Source organism: Hakea prostrata, chromosome 1 (assembly GCF_041222555.1).
Source record: "Hakea prostrata isolate BN-2017 chromosome 1, UWA_Hpros_2, whole genome shotgun sequence".
Taxonomy (NCBI): Eukaryota; Viridiplantae; Streptophyta; class Magnoliopsida; order Proteales; family Proteaceae; genus Hakea; species Hakea prostrata.
The window spans coordinates 19,352,945-19,365,975 of NC_142600.1; the positions used below are offsets into that span (position 1 = coordinate 19,352,945).

Genomic DNA, 13,031 nt, shown 5'->3' on the forward strand with positions numbered 1-13,031 from the left:
TATGTATATATTTCAATAGGATGCTTGTGGGTGTGAATATGCTTATTCTTAAATTATTTATGCTTCCTACTTAAGGCTTGATTTTTTTTTTCTTTTTCTTTTTCTGGTAAAACTTGAGGCTTGATTTTCACTGTTGAAAAGAACAGGGAACCAGTTTTAGGTTTATCTCTGCATTTTTAAGAAGGGAAGAAAGATACTGTCAATTTTCTTTCTATAAGCCTCCAACAAGGAAAAGTAATTGCATGGCCAAATGTCAATGGAAAGTTAATTGCATAACCAGCCTTTCTACTTTTGTGGCCAGCAGATTAATTTTTCCATTACTTCTTTCGCCATTTTTCAGTACACTATATTGCCACAGTGCAAGGTAGTGTTGTTTGAATGGTTACCTCTTTCCTTTTGCTAATTTTTCTAAAATCCCATGGGCACAATTGGGTAGAAGTAGTTCCTCAAAAGTTGTTGGGGCCTTCATAAAGGGAGAGGAGAACATTTTTTAATTAAATCTCCCCCCTCTTCCTCCAAGTATCTGTACATTAATACTTCCTTTTTGCATCTCATTTATCCTTGAAACTTGAAAGTACAAAGTCACAACGCCTATCTTGTTGCTTGTGCCCTTGCTTTTGTACAAAGGATAGCTTTCAACTAGATTAGTAACTCTTATGTTGATGCTATTAAATAAAAAAATCATCTCCTAAGAAGCATAGGGCTATGTAATTCAGAAATTTTATTTATCTGAATTTTCTTTGTTGTTTTCTATTCAAATTTTACCATTGAGTATATTGAAGTTTTCCTTTTCTGTGCAATTTGCAGGAATTCAAGAAATATCAGGAGCCTGCATTTGATAAACTTAAGGAGCCTCTTCTAGATGAAATTACTTACGCATTAGTGAGTCGCTACCAGTTGAATTTCACGAGAAAGGATACTGCTTCACTCTGGTTTCTTTGCAAGCAGGTGAAATACTCCTCAGTATATATATATATATATATATATATATATAAAAATCTTCTTACAGTCTCTTCCAGCAAGTCACATTTTCAACTTTGTAGGAGGCATCATTATTGGACATAACCGATCAAGCTTGTGGCCTTTTTAGCCCTTCTGAGGTATGCTGTCTGTTGGCAATCTTTGATCTTTTCCTGCTTGTTTCTCTTTGCTTTCTTAATTGCAATTAGATGCCTCCTTTAATCTTTAGCTATTGCTTGTTATTAACTGCGTTACCTGTATAATTCTGCTCTTCCCTGTTTGAATCCAATAGGCAGGAACATTCTGGGTTCCATACTTCCAGGGTGTCATGGGCTCTTGGAGAAGTTGTCAGGAAAGACATACATAGCTCAAGCCTTGTCTGAGATTTGACCTTGAATAGAGCTGACTGGAGAGCACAGATCTCTGAAGCCAACCCCACTTTGGTGGGATCTCGCTGAGCCTTTGACAATGTTGTTGTCCTATCCTTGTAATATTTATTCGTTGCTAGACCCATGTAGCTGACCCCATTTTGCTGGGATACAGCTGAGTTGAACTGCTCTTTTTTTTCACTTTTTTTTTCTTTCTTTTTTTATTTTATTTGAGGGGTGGGGGCTCCTCTGTCCATTGATTTATGAAAGAAGTAGGAGATGGTGAAGGAGAGTCAGAGGGAATGAAAAGAAGGGAGTTGTTTTGAGTAGGTCGAGGGTGTACCAGATCCAGAGTTAAAGAGTCAGAAAGGATGACGATTGGGTGGAGTAGGTGAGAAAAATGACGCGTGGTCATACCCAATTCACACCTATCAGCCTCTCTTCAAAAGTGTACTAACGCTGTGCTGTAGATCCATCTCTTTCTTAGCCAAACTTAGAGTGGACTAGTGGGACTTAGCATCCACCCGGTGTTCTTTAAATATAGAAGCTCATAAAGAGATTATTATATTAAAAAGAGCTGGCAGTATAATGCTTAAGTTAACTTCTATCATTCTCTGATTATATGACAACTCAACTCAAATTCAGCCTTACCAAACTAAATGGGGATCGGTTACATGGACCCTTTACTTCTCAGCAACTCTATTGAAAGCTATACTTGTTATGGTACTAAGTGATGAATGCATGTCTTTCCTCACCACTTCTCCTAGTGTTATTTTAGGCTAGTGCAGTTCAAGGAAGAAAACTGTTCACATGTTACCTTTTACATGGATTTACAGAGTCCATGTGGACAAGTGGAATGGGAAAACTAGAAGCTGCTGATATATTTGAGTTTCCAATTCTTTACTGTTTTATTTGTTGCTATCCTTGATATGCTACTTGGAAAATATTAGGCTACATAGCTATTTCTGCTTCTTTTGTCAGTCTAAAAATAAATAAAAAATAAAAAAATCCACGAAAAGGGTTTGGCTAGGTTCTTTTTTTCTTTCCCCATTGCCGATTGCTGACTTGACCCACTAATCCTCTAAAAATAAAAATAAGTAAAAAAACACTTGCTTCGCTTTGGAGTTCCTCTCCATGTTACAGGGAGTTTCTGTTCTTGCATTGGTGTCGTGCTCACTATAAATGATGAGGAAGGGCCACAGGCCACCAGATCCACAATTTTGCCAATGGAAAAACAGTGTGTTCTCCACTGTGGTGTATGGTACTGATGAAGCAGCGGCAACTCTAGGTGGTATTGCCTACATAGGTGTTGAACCTGCTCCAGCTGATCTTGGTGGTAATTCCAAGGTCATGTCCTGCTATCCTTTTGCTTCTTCTTCCATCTTTTTCCCTATTTCTGTTCTGTCAATGAGATCCAGGTAATACTGATACTGTTTTTTGGGCTTTCCTTGGTTAATGATCTTTTGATAGGTTCCATGGATCAAGATTTTTCTGATCTGTTAAATCTGTTATCAGGCCAGGCATGCGTGTGCATGCACCCTAGTTCCCTAGTATTTTGACCGTCAAATACTCACTATTCTCCCGTCTTTCCAGGGTCTGGGTACTGGTTTGTTACTTGATGTTTCTAGATCCAGGGTTTGACTTGCCACTTTAGCAATTAATACTTGGACTGACTCCCTCTTCTAGTATATCGTTCCTACAATTTCGCCCCTTTATGTCTTTAATTAGATGTTCAACAAACTAGTTGATTGGAAATTATATCAGTTATTTATTTAGTTGCCAAACCTGTTTAAGTTTTAGTGTGTCACTAATTGTTTCTAATTCTGTTGTGTTGTTACTCGTTGCGGACACTCTTGAGTTTCTTTGGTTTTTGGAGGATTTATCTTCCCACTAAGAGGATCATCTGATCCAAATTTCATCTTTATCTGACCATTTGATTCTCTTATTTGATTTTCAGACTCAGCCATACTATGTTTTGTCATCGGATCATCGTGTTGTTGTCTATGGTTTGTGTCCATTACTTCTACGTTGCCTACCTTAGAACACATGACTAATCCCTAGCGAGTTTAGCTCCTTCAATTTAGATCAATTCACTCCATACTGCAGGCCATACTGGAGCACAATAAGGCCTCTGTTGCCCTATCAAACAATTTTCTCATGACTTATAATGTGTTGGAGCTACTCAAAATTAGCGGTTATTCTATATTCTAAGTCAACAATACTGAGAAACTTAGAGGGAGAAAAAGAAATTGACAGAAGAATTCAAAAAAAGCTAGAGAGGGAGACTACTGATTAGAAGAGAAAATACTCAGCCATGGAACAAAATTTCATCGAAACTTGCGAAAATTTCCATCAAATTTTCCATTTTGGGAACCTCAAAACAAAAAACTAGGGGACAAAAAAAAATCCCAAGTTTTGATCGAAACTTGTTGAAACTTGTTGAAACTTGGTTCAACCTAGCTAGACTAGTTGGTTCATGAGAGAAAAATTCCCAAATTTCGTGGGAAACATGGGAAATTTCGTGGAAACTTGGGAAATTTCGAGGAAACTTGGGAAATTTCGTGGACAACTAGGATTTTTTCCTGCAACTCTGCAAGTTTCGTAGCTTTCCCATACTTTTAATTTTTTTGTTTCTTTCATGTTTCCCCAAATACACCCTCCATCAGGACTTCCCTATCCAAATTGTTTATTTCCTCAAACTGGTTATCTTAGGCATGTTGATGACCAGACTTATAAAGATACAATTGTCGATTACCTTGACAACCATAGGCATAAAATTTCATGGGATGTCTATGTTCGTTGGTTGGAGGAGAGGATATTACATGCATAGTACTGCTCGGCTCACAAGATTGATTCACCGAGGCACTCCTCTTGGCACTAAGTTGTACTTTCCTTTTATTGTCAATTTACTTTGTATTTGATGTTTTAAAGTTAGAAATTATATATTAAATGTTATGAACCTAAGTAGTTAAGTTTATAGTGTACTTCTCGGACAACTCTACATTGATGTTATGTACATTAAATGATATATCTACACTGAATTTTTTAGCAAAATACAGCCAATATGTTCTTTATACTCTAATTAGCTTAAATGCAGAGTCCCACCCTAAAATATTCCCTAAAATCTGTCGAAACTTGCACTAAAAAGTCCTAAGTTTCCTCAAAATTTCCCAGTTTCCCACCTAGGTTTTCCATTTTCACCTAGTCAAAACTTGAGTTTCCCTCAAAAAATTTTCTATGTACTCAGCTATTGGTGGCAATAAGATTTGCAAAAACCTAATATTAGTCAAGATTACAATATACAAGTACACCTTTGGTTCTTGTATGCCCTCACATAAACTTAAACCAGTAGCATAAATAATAAAGTTCTACTATTTAGATTCTTAGTAAACAATATAACACAATATTCTTAACACTGTCCTCAAGCTGGATTTATGTAGCTTGAAGCAACCAGCACATAGATAACCAACAGGACAAACTGAATATCAGAGAAGTAGAAGCCAGTGACCAGAAACCACACTCAAGTGCAACAAATTGCGACGCACAAAGAAAATGTTCTTTCTGTTGTAGCAGTGAAGAAAGGCTATAAAAAGAGATTCTTTAGTTCCAGCACCAGATTGGACTTACACAGACCCACCATCACAAAAATCAGAGAGAAATTCAGACAATCAGCAATAGTGAAATATTTATAAAGAAGAAATCTATTTAACAATATAAGCACCATAAAATATATAGGAAATTGCAACGGCAATAGCAGTAGTAAAAGTCTAGAAAGTAGCAAAAGCAGAGATGAACATCACTGCAGGCACCATCCATCTAAATGTTTTATAATAGTGCTTGCAGATTTTGATTTTAACTAACTGTTCATTGTTGAAACTCTAATACTTACACTGGGAGATGCGTACATGTACAGATTGCTTTACTGGAGTGGACAGATGATCTGGAGTTGTTTATGCTCAAGGGTTATGGTAAACCAATAAATTATTTGATTGGAGTGCCACTACTTCAAGATATTGTTCAGTCCATGCAGCAAGTTATTAAGTCCAAAGAGGGTAAGTGTAGTAATCTGATACTTTTTATAACGGTTCTTAACATGATTGCATAGCTTTGCAAGGTTTGAAATTTGAACTCTAGAATCATTTCCTTTCTCTTGGTGTCATGCTCTGGTAGAGTAATGTTGTATAAAAAATGTCTGGAACATAGAATGGACTGTTGATGTGTACATTTATGCTGCCCTTCCCTAACGGTTGAATTTCTAGGTGAAACAGTAGCAAACATGGTAACAGAGTAGTGAGGTCACGTGTTTGATCCCTAGGAAGTGTATTGTAATTTATTTACATTTTCCCATTTTCCCATTTTCCCAATTTTCCCTCAACAGTCTTCTCCTCAGGTGCCATGTGATCTTGGCCTGCACTTGCAAGGAAGTGTAGATGTATAATTCATGCTGCCCTTCCCTAACAATTCGAGTTTTTAGGTGAAACAGTAGCAAAGATGGACACCTTGAGTGATTGATGTAATCATGTAACCCAGGGTTAGGCTTGGATATCCAGGATCTACTAGTAAGGTTGCAGCAGCTATTCAGGGCTCTTAGAGATTTCAGCTAAGGTTTTAAAGGGCCTAAAAGGTTGCTGGAATGCTGAAAACAGGTCTGAAATTTAGTAGAATCCAAAATTCAAACTTGAATTTCAAATCCTAGTTTAACTAGGATTCGGTTAGGGTTTGTGGAATTGGGCTGTTGTTCTACAGCCTGGAAGTGGTAATGCCTCTAATCTACAGTTTAGAACTGATTTAAGGAAAGAAGGGTTAAGGTGTGAAGGAATTATGTTTTTCTGGAATTTAAGAAATTCTGCAACTTTCCCAATGAAGAAGATGAAGTGCAGAATTTCTAAAAGTCACTGACCAATGTAGGTTTGTATAAAATAAGATTAGATCCTCATTCAGCAAGCTTGGGTGATCCTAAAGAGGGTATAATGGGGTGTTTTGAGGCTGAAATGGGGGAGTCCTGGGGTGGGATCTAAAAACATGGGAAGAAGAAGAAGATAGGGGATTACTTCTAGGGTTTGGGAAGGGGGCTGTAATTTACTTGGGCTGTTGGAAACTTGAAGGATGCTGCTGGACTTGACGATGGAGACTTCAAAACTTGATTGCTGGTTTGTGTGAATGCTGCAATGAATGCTTAAGTGCTTGAAGAAGAAGAAGGAATTTGAAAATTGCAACAGTAGCTCAAACCCAGCCAGCAGGTCACCCTCCCGGGATCCCACGACTATGCTGTCTTTCATCAAACTCAATCAATTCATTAATCTTCAAATCTCTCAAATTACAAATTTACAATAAGACTAGGCTATTTATAGCCTCCTATAATCGACTCCTATTACTTGTCAAAGAAGACTTCCTATAACTGACTCCAAACTCAAAACGTACTCATTTCAAGATAAGACTCCTAAAATTTAAGAACCATAACTTCATGTAGCAACTCCAACTAATACCCAAATACCAACATAACTCAACATCTAAGACTTCAAATTAAAAAAATAAAAACTAAATTAGAAGTAAAAATATTCTGAACTCACCTTGCTGACATAGACCTGATCCAAGGAGTGAAAATGACCAAACCTTGGTCAAATTCGGCCTCCTTGGTTTGGGCCCTATTTAGGATGGGCCTGGGCCCCTTCTAGGCTCTTTGGGGCTGGTTACATCAGCTCTCCATTTCTTAAAAATATTCATCTCCTGATGGATGTTCTGCTTGACCTTCCCTAGATAGAACCTTGGTGGACTTCGATTGGAAGCCATGTAGTCTTCAATCCCAGGGGTCTTGAGCATGAGGAGCCCTAGGAGGAGGATGGAGCCCTTTTTTGTCAGTACTTTAATCATCACTGTAGCTACTGCCCTTAAAAGGTTTGTAGTACCTTCTCCAAGAACTGGGAGGCTCAAGGCATGTCCAGTTTCACTCACAATGGGTGCTGGAATGGATCTTATATTTGTGATATTTGTGATATTTGTGGGCAGCAATGCCCCTCCTGTACTGTGAAGAACCCCTAGAGGAGTGGGTGCCTCAACTTCTTCCTTAGCTACTATGACCCTGTCAACATAGCTTAGGTCCTTCTCTGTCTTGGCCTTGTTCTTAGTATCCTCAAGGTGTGTAGTCTCTGATGGGATAGCTTCAAGGATTATCTCTTCTCTTATGTGTTAGATTGAAGGTAGGGTGAATATGGCATGGAAGGAAAACTGGGTCAAGTACCTTCAGTTCAAAATTCTGGGGCAGCAACTCTGGAGCTTCAACTTAATGGTAGCCTTCTGTTGGTGTACTTAACTTGATCATGTCCATGTACTCCTTGGGGGCACTTCCCTTGCCAATTAGGGCTTTATTTTCAAGGGTTTTGATCTCCCCCTAGTTCTCCTTGGTTGGGGCCTTGTGATCTCCTTGGAACTCCGCTATAGTTACTGTGGGCAGCATTACTGTATTTGTTGCTGGCTTGTTATGCTTCTGTGGGCTGTCCAAGTGTCCTTCTCTGTCAGAAATTCCTTCCAGGGTTGCTTTCAATGTGGAACAGTGTACTTCCTTAGATGAGTCGCCTCTGTTTGGACTCTGATGTAGGAAGGATAGCTGTTCTTCCAAATTTTCTTTTGACTCTGCTTGCTCCAGGTCCTAGTATTCAGCTTTGTGAACTTTGCAAACATGTTCTGTTGGATCTTTCCAATCTGTTCCAATATTTTACTGGTTTCTGATATCTCCATGGTACTCAAAATTTCAAGGAACTGCTGGAACCGATGGCTCTGATACCAATTGATGTAACACAGGGATAGGGTTGAATATCCAAGATCTTCTAGTAAGGTTGTAGCTGCTATTCAGGGCTCTTAGAGGTTTCCGCTAGGGTTTTAAAGGGCCTAAAAGGTTGCTGGAATGCTAAAAACAGGTCTGAAATCCAAAATTCAAAGTTCAATTTCAAATCCTAGTTGAACTAGGATTCGGCTAGGGTTAGGGTTTGGGGAATTGGGCTGTTGTTCTGCTAGAAGTGGTAATGCCTCTAATCTGTAGTTTAGAACTGATTTATGGAAAGAGGGGTTAAGGTGTGAAGGAATTATTCTATTCTAGAATTTTAAAAATTCTGCAACTTCCTCAACAAAGAAGATGAAGTGCAGAATTTCTAAAAGTCACTGACCAAGGTAGGGTTGCAGAAAATAAAGTTGGATCTTTGTTCAGCAGGCTTGGGTGATCCTAAAGAGGGTATAATAGGGTGTTTTGAGGCTAGAATGGGAGTTTCCTAGTTGGGTTGGGATCTGAAAACATGGAAAGAAGAAGGAGATGGGGGATGAGCCAATTGGTGAAGTTTCATTCCACCAATGGGTGAACCAATTGGACCAATTTTCTGCTGTTTCCTTCGTGATGGACTGAATCTGGGCAAATTGGGCTCAAGTGTGTGATGGTTTTGTTTACGTATTCACTTCATAAGCAATTTTTAATCCCAACCAAGTTTTTGAGGTCCAAGAGGTGATGTTTAGCTTGGTTTAAGCAGACCTTAGCCCAACCTCTGTATAATGGACAAATCCTGTTCAACATCCTTTATGGAGACTTAGGTCCTTCAGTTGTTGATTCTAGCATTGAATAAAAGCTTATTCCTGTAACTGTTGTTTTATGGGTCAATCCTATTTCAGCTGCAGCAATAGGTGGTATGGAGGGATGAAGCCCTACATCTAGGAAGCAAAACACAAAGCTTTTGCCAGAAATTACCCCTTTCTTTCTTAGAATGAGAAATAATAAGAATAGTTGGGACAAGAGAGGTTCAACTTGTTTGTACATTGAAACTGTATAACAATGAAAGAGTCTGACCTGAAAAACAAGAGTTAGCTGTCCAGAAATTACAGAAGATTTTCAGGTTAACATTTATAGGAAAAATGACCAATTTTCAGGCAGTGGTGCCTGTTTCATCTATGAAGACTGATGATTTAATCATTCTGTTGGATGATGCGAAGTACCAGATACGTCATGTGCCTCTAATTTGTCCATTTTTCTGGATGATCGAAGTCCTATATCAGTCAGAGAACTTGTACAGTCCATCACAAGTTGGACTTCCATTATTTTTTCATCTGTCCTAAAAAAAAAAGAAACTGATAGATGAATTCAGATTGGACTCATTTTTTTTATCATGACTAGACGACTATAATATGAGAATGGGTCTTTCAGATATAGGATTGAACATAAAGAGGACTGCAACATGGCGGAGTTTCTGACACAGCCAGAAGGGCCTGTCATATATTTTATCTGAGCTTATTCCATATGGCCTACGGCCATGGCATATGCAAGGCTTGAGCCCATTGCAAGGAGGTTTTTTTTTTTTTGGGTGTGTGTAATTCAGTTGTAAGTTTGTAGCAAGTAGATTTTGCAAGAAGGGTTATGTCTCCTCCTAAAAACCTATAAAGAGCACAGGAAGCTAACTTGGAGGCGAGTGATAGATCAAGAATGTAGCCTTTGGTTGCATATCCCTGCATTGGTGGCCTGAGGTCCATTGTCTTACTACACACTCTGCTTGATGATCCCCTTTAAACGGGTAGGTTGTAATGTTTTGATTTCCTTGCATTTGAGTGTTTTTGCTTTGGTGTCTAGTTTAGGCATACTCGTAGCCGCTATGTGCTAGCATAAGTGCCACATGGACACCCACTTGAGTAGGTCTATGACATTGCGGTTGTGTTATGGCCTGATCCTAGCTACCATATTCTCTAGTATGACATAAACTATTCTAAAACACATACAATTATCAGTTTTATCAAATGTACCAAGGCATTGTCACCCACTTTCCACTAGGAGATCCATGAAATAGAGTATTGTCATCAATCTCACTGGTTAATTTTAAGTCAACTCTTCATTGAAGTGCCTAGATGGTATCTTTGACTAAAGCAAATCAGAAAAGCCACTAGATTATACTACAAATGAATGGCTTTGATTTAGGTTCTCCATCAGTTGGAGCCCCCCCTTAATTTGGCTGCCAATCGCTGTGTAGTTTCTCTTCAGTTACTGCTTATGTTTTGTTGTTAAACACTTAAATTCAGGAAATTCTCTTAGGGAGTCTCCTACTAACCTAGCAGGATAGAAATGACAGTTTGTTTTAAGCCACATGAAGGGCTAATGCAGCTGATCAATTCTGTTAGTCATGAAGACAAGGATCCTGGATATTTTCGTGGACCAGTTATTTTCTGAACACAGAAAAAATAACTTATTTATTTGAGCCTGTGAAACTTTGGCTGGTCTTGGCCTACCCTACTGTAAACAGGCTTAGGCCGTATTATCATGCCTAGCTCCACGCATGTAGGGTTTGGTTGGTCATATTTAGATTATGATTTGTGACCTGAAAAGTTGTTAATGCCATGTTTTACGCTGGGCTTTGATTTGTTTTGGATCCCAAAAACATTCACATGGTCTAGTGACTTTTTTCAGGCTTTTATATCGTTTTACTTTTACCCTACTTTCATTGCATGCTATGGATAGAACATGTAAATTTTTTAAAAGTTGGAACTTTGCTCTCAAGCTTTACCATGGGAAGCTGATTGAACCGGATCTGTTATTATTTTTTTATTTTGCAGATGTTCATAAAAAATTTGTGTAGAAAAAAGAATCTGCATTATGGCATTGGTGCTTTGCAGGAAAATGTGGTCAACCATGACAAATAAGAACCCTTTTCTTTTTCTTTCTTTTGTGTTTGTGTGTTTCTTCTTTTCTGTCCTTCGTTTGTTTATTTATTTTATTTATTTATTTATTTATTTTTTATAATGGTCAGTCCTAAATTTGATCTCACATTTCGCAACCTAGCCAGTGGGATAGTCATCTATGATTCAGCATAAGCTACATCATCATGGAAGGGTTATGTAATAAACCTACCCGAAGTCCCAGATTGAGTTGTCAAATCATGAAAACAAGAAAATAGATAGAACACTTCCAACATCTAGATGTCAGTTGTAAAATTAGTTCCTCCTCGTAGAACCACTTTATGCTTGAAGCGACACCGGCCTACAGAACAAACTACATGATATTACAATTTTTTGGGTCCCTTCTAGATCTATTGACCATTGAATAAGCTCCTCAGGAAAACATCTCAACAACACCAGCTGATCCCAGTTGAAACCTTTGGTTTTCTTAGATCCTGTGGTTTCATGTAAATAACATCTTCCATTTGAATGCATCTAAATTTGTAAGGGAAAATGTTATTTAGATGAACCCCTCAAGGAAGCCTTCCATTTAGTGGACTTTTTTCTTAAGTACTTGGAAGAATCTTCTAGTCAAACAGACCACTGGAGCAAAATCCCTTGCCTAGAATTAGTTATGCATGAAACTGTGCCTGTCTGCACTGTATGTGCACCACATTAAGACTTAACTCTAGTATTTTCAACAGCTAAAATGTTTCGAAAGTTGAATATTTGGCCTATTTTTTGAAGTCTATATATCTCCACATGAGAGGATGGGATTCAGCTGAAACTTGCCAAATGAATAGATGACAAACAAGATTCCCCCAAAATTTTAGCTCCAATGGGGATGCCACATGGAAGATATTTGTGACATCAAGGAAAGGATTCTAACTTAGTCAATTCGTTAATGTTTGGGCTTCATTTAACTCGTACTATTTTTTTCAACATTAGTGGGATTACTTTTCTGCATTACAATTAAGTGGCAAACCATTGCATGATGCAAAAATCAATAATGAGAAAATTTTACCATCGGGAATCCGATGTAATGGCTTTTTTTTTCGTTCTTTTGTTTTTTGGGGGATGATGTTCCGTTGTTCATGATCAATTTTGTTTAATGGTTCAGAAAACCTTATCCCAGGCAATTCTGAGAAGGCAAGGCTTTATTTTGCACATGCTGAGACAGTGATTCCGTTTTCATGTTTGCTAGGACTTTTTCTCAACGAATCTGGTGAGTGTTTATCCTTTTCCATGCTCATATAATACATAAAGGAAATCACTTCATGGTTTTGTACTTCAGTTTTTGGAACCTAGTTTACAAACAGTTTGCCTTATTTGTTTTTTCGACTTCTTCTGCCATATTTTTTTCCTCAATGACAATTTACTCCTCTACCTAATGGGTGCTACTCAATGAATTTCCAGAATTTGAACAAATACAGAGGGAGCAGCCTCTGGAACTTCCTCCCAAACCTCCCCAGAAAAGAAGCTGGATTGGAAGTGTAATGTCACCTTTTGCTGCCAACAATATGCTGGTTTTGCACAGCTGTCAGGGTAACAATTCTAGCAAGTACTTCGTGCAAATACTGCACAATGAACTTCCAATTCCTATGCCGGTAAGGTTAAGTTGATAACGTAGACAAAAATGTTTTCTTTTGCAGTTGTTTAACTGCAGCATACCTAATTTATTCACTTGAAAAAGGGTTAAGGAAAAATTGAATGCCTTTAAATCAGACAAAGCATATTGTTACAATTGACTATCTTGCGTTTGACCTTAACTCATCATTGGTATTGAAATTGAATAGTTGTTTTCTTTTTCCCTTTGTTCTTTTTCTTCTTTTTTTTGGTGGGGGTTGGGGGTTGGGGGGAGCGTTGGACGAGCGGAGGTTGTTGGGGTTGTTTGGTTGTTTGTTGGAGGAACAGATTAAAGGTTAAAATGGTAACATCTGAAGACTAAGGACTCCCAACTTCACACCTTCTCTGAGATGCTGACTTAGGCACCTTCAAAGCTTTCCTTTTCTATTTTCTATTGCA

At 38.2% G+C, this 13,031-nt stretch overlaps 1 protein-coding gene across 1 annotated transcript in view; it reads left to right on the forward strand.

The window, feature by feature from the left end:
• LOC149028096 (uncharacterized) overlaps window positions 1-13,031 on the forward strand; it is a 28,035-nt gene that overhangs the window by 13,472 nt on the left and 1,532 nt on the right. The window contains exons 5-9 of the mRNA XM_089168492.1: window positions 808-948; window positions 1,044-1,100; window positions 5,242-5,380; window positions 12,127-12,231; window positions 12,423-12,613. Of these exons, the coding sequence (XP_089024618.1) occupies window positions 808-948; window positions 1,044-1,100; window positions 5,242-5,380; window positions 12,127-12,231; window positions 12,423-12,613 (633 nt within the window). The remainder of the gene's footprint in view (window positions 1-807; window positions 949-1,043; window positions 1,101-5,241; window positions 5,381-12,126; window positions 12,232-12,422; window positions 12,614-13,031) is intronic.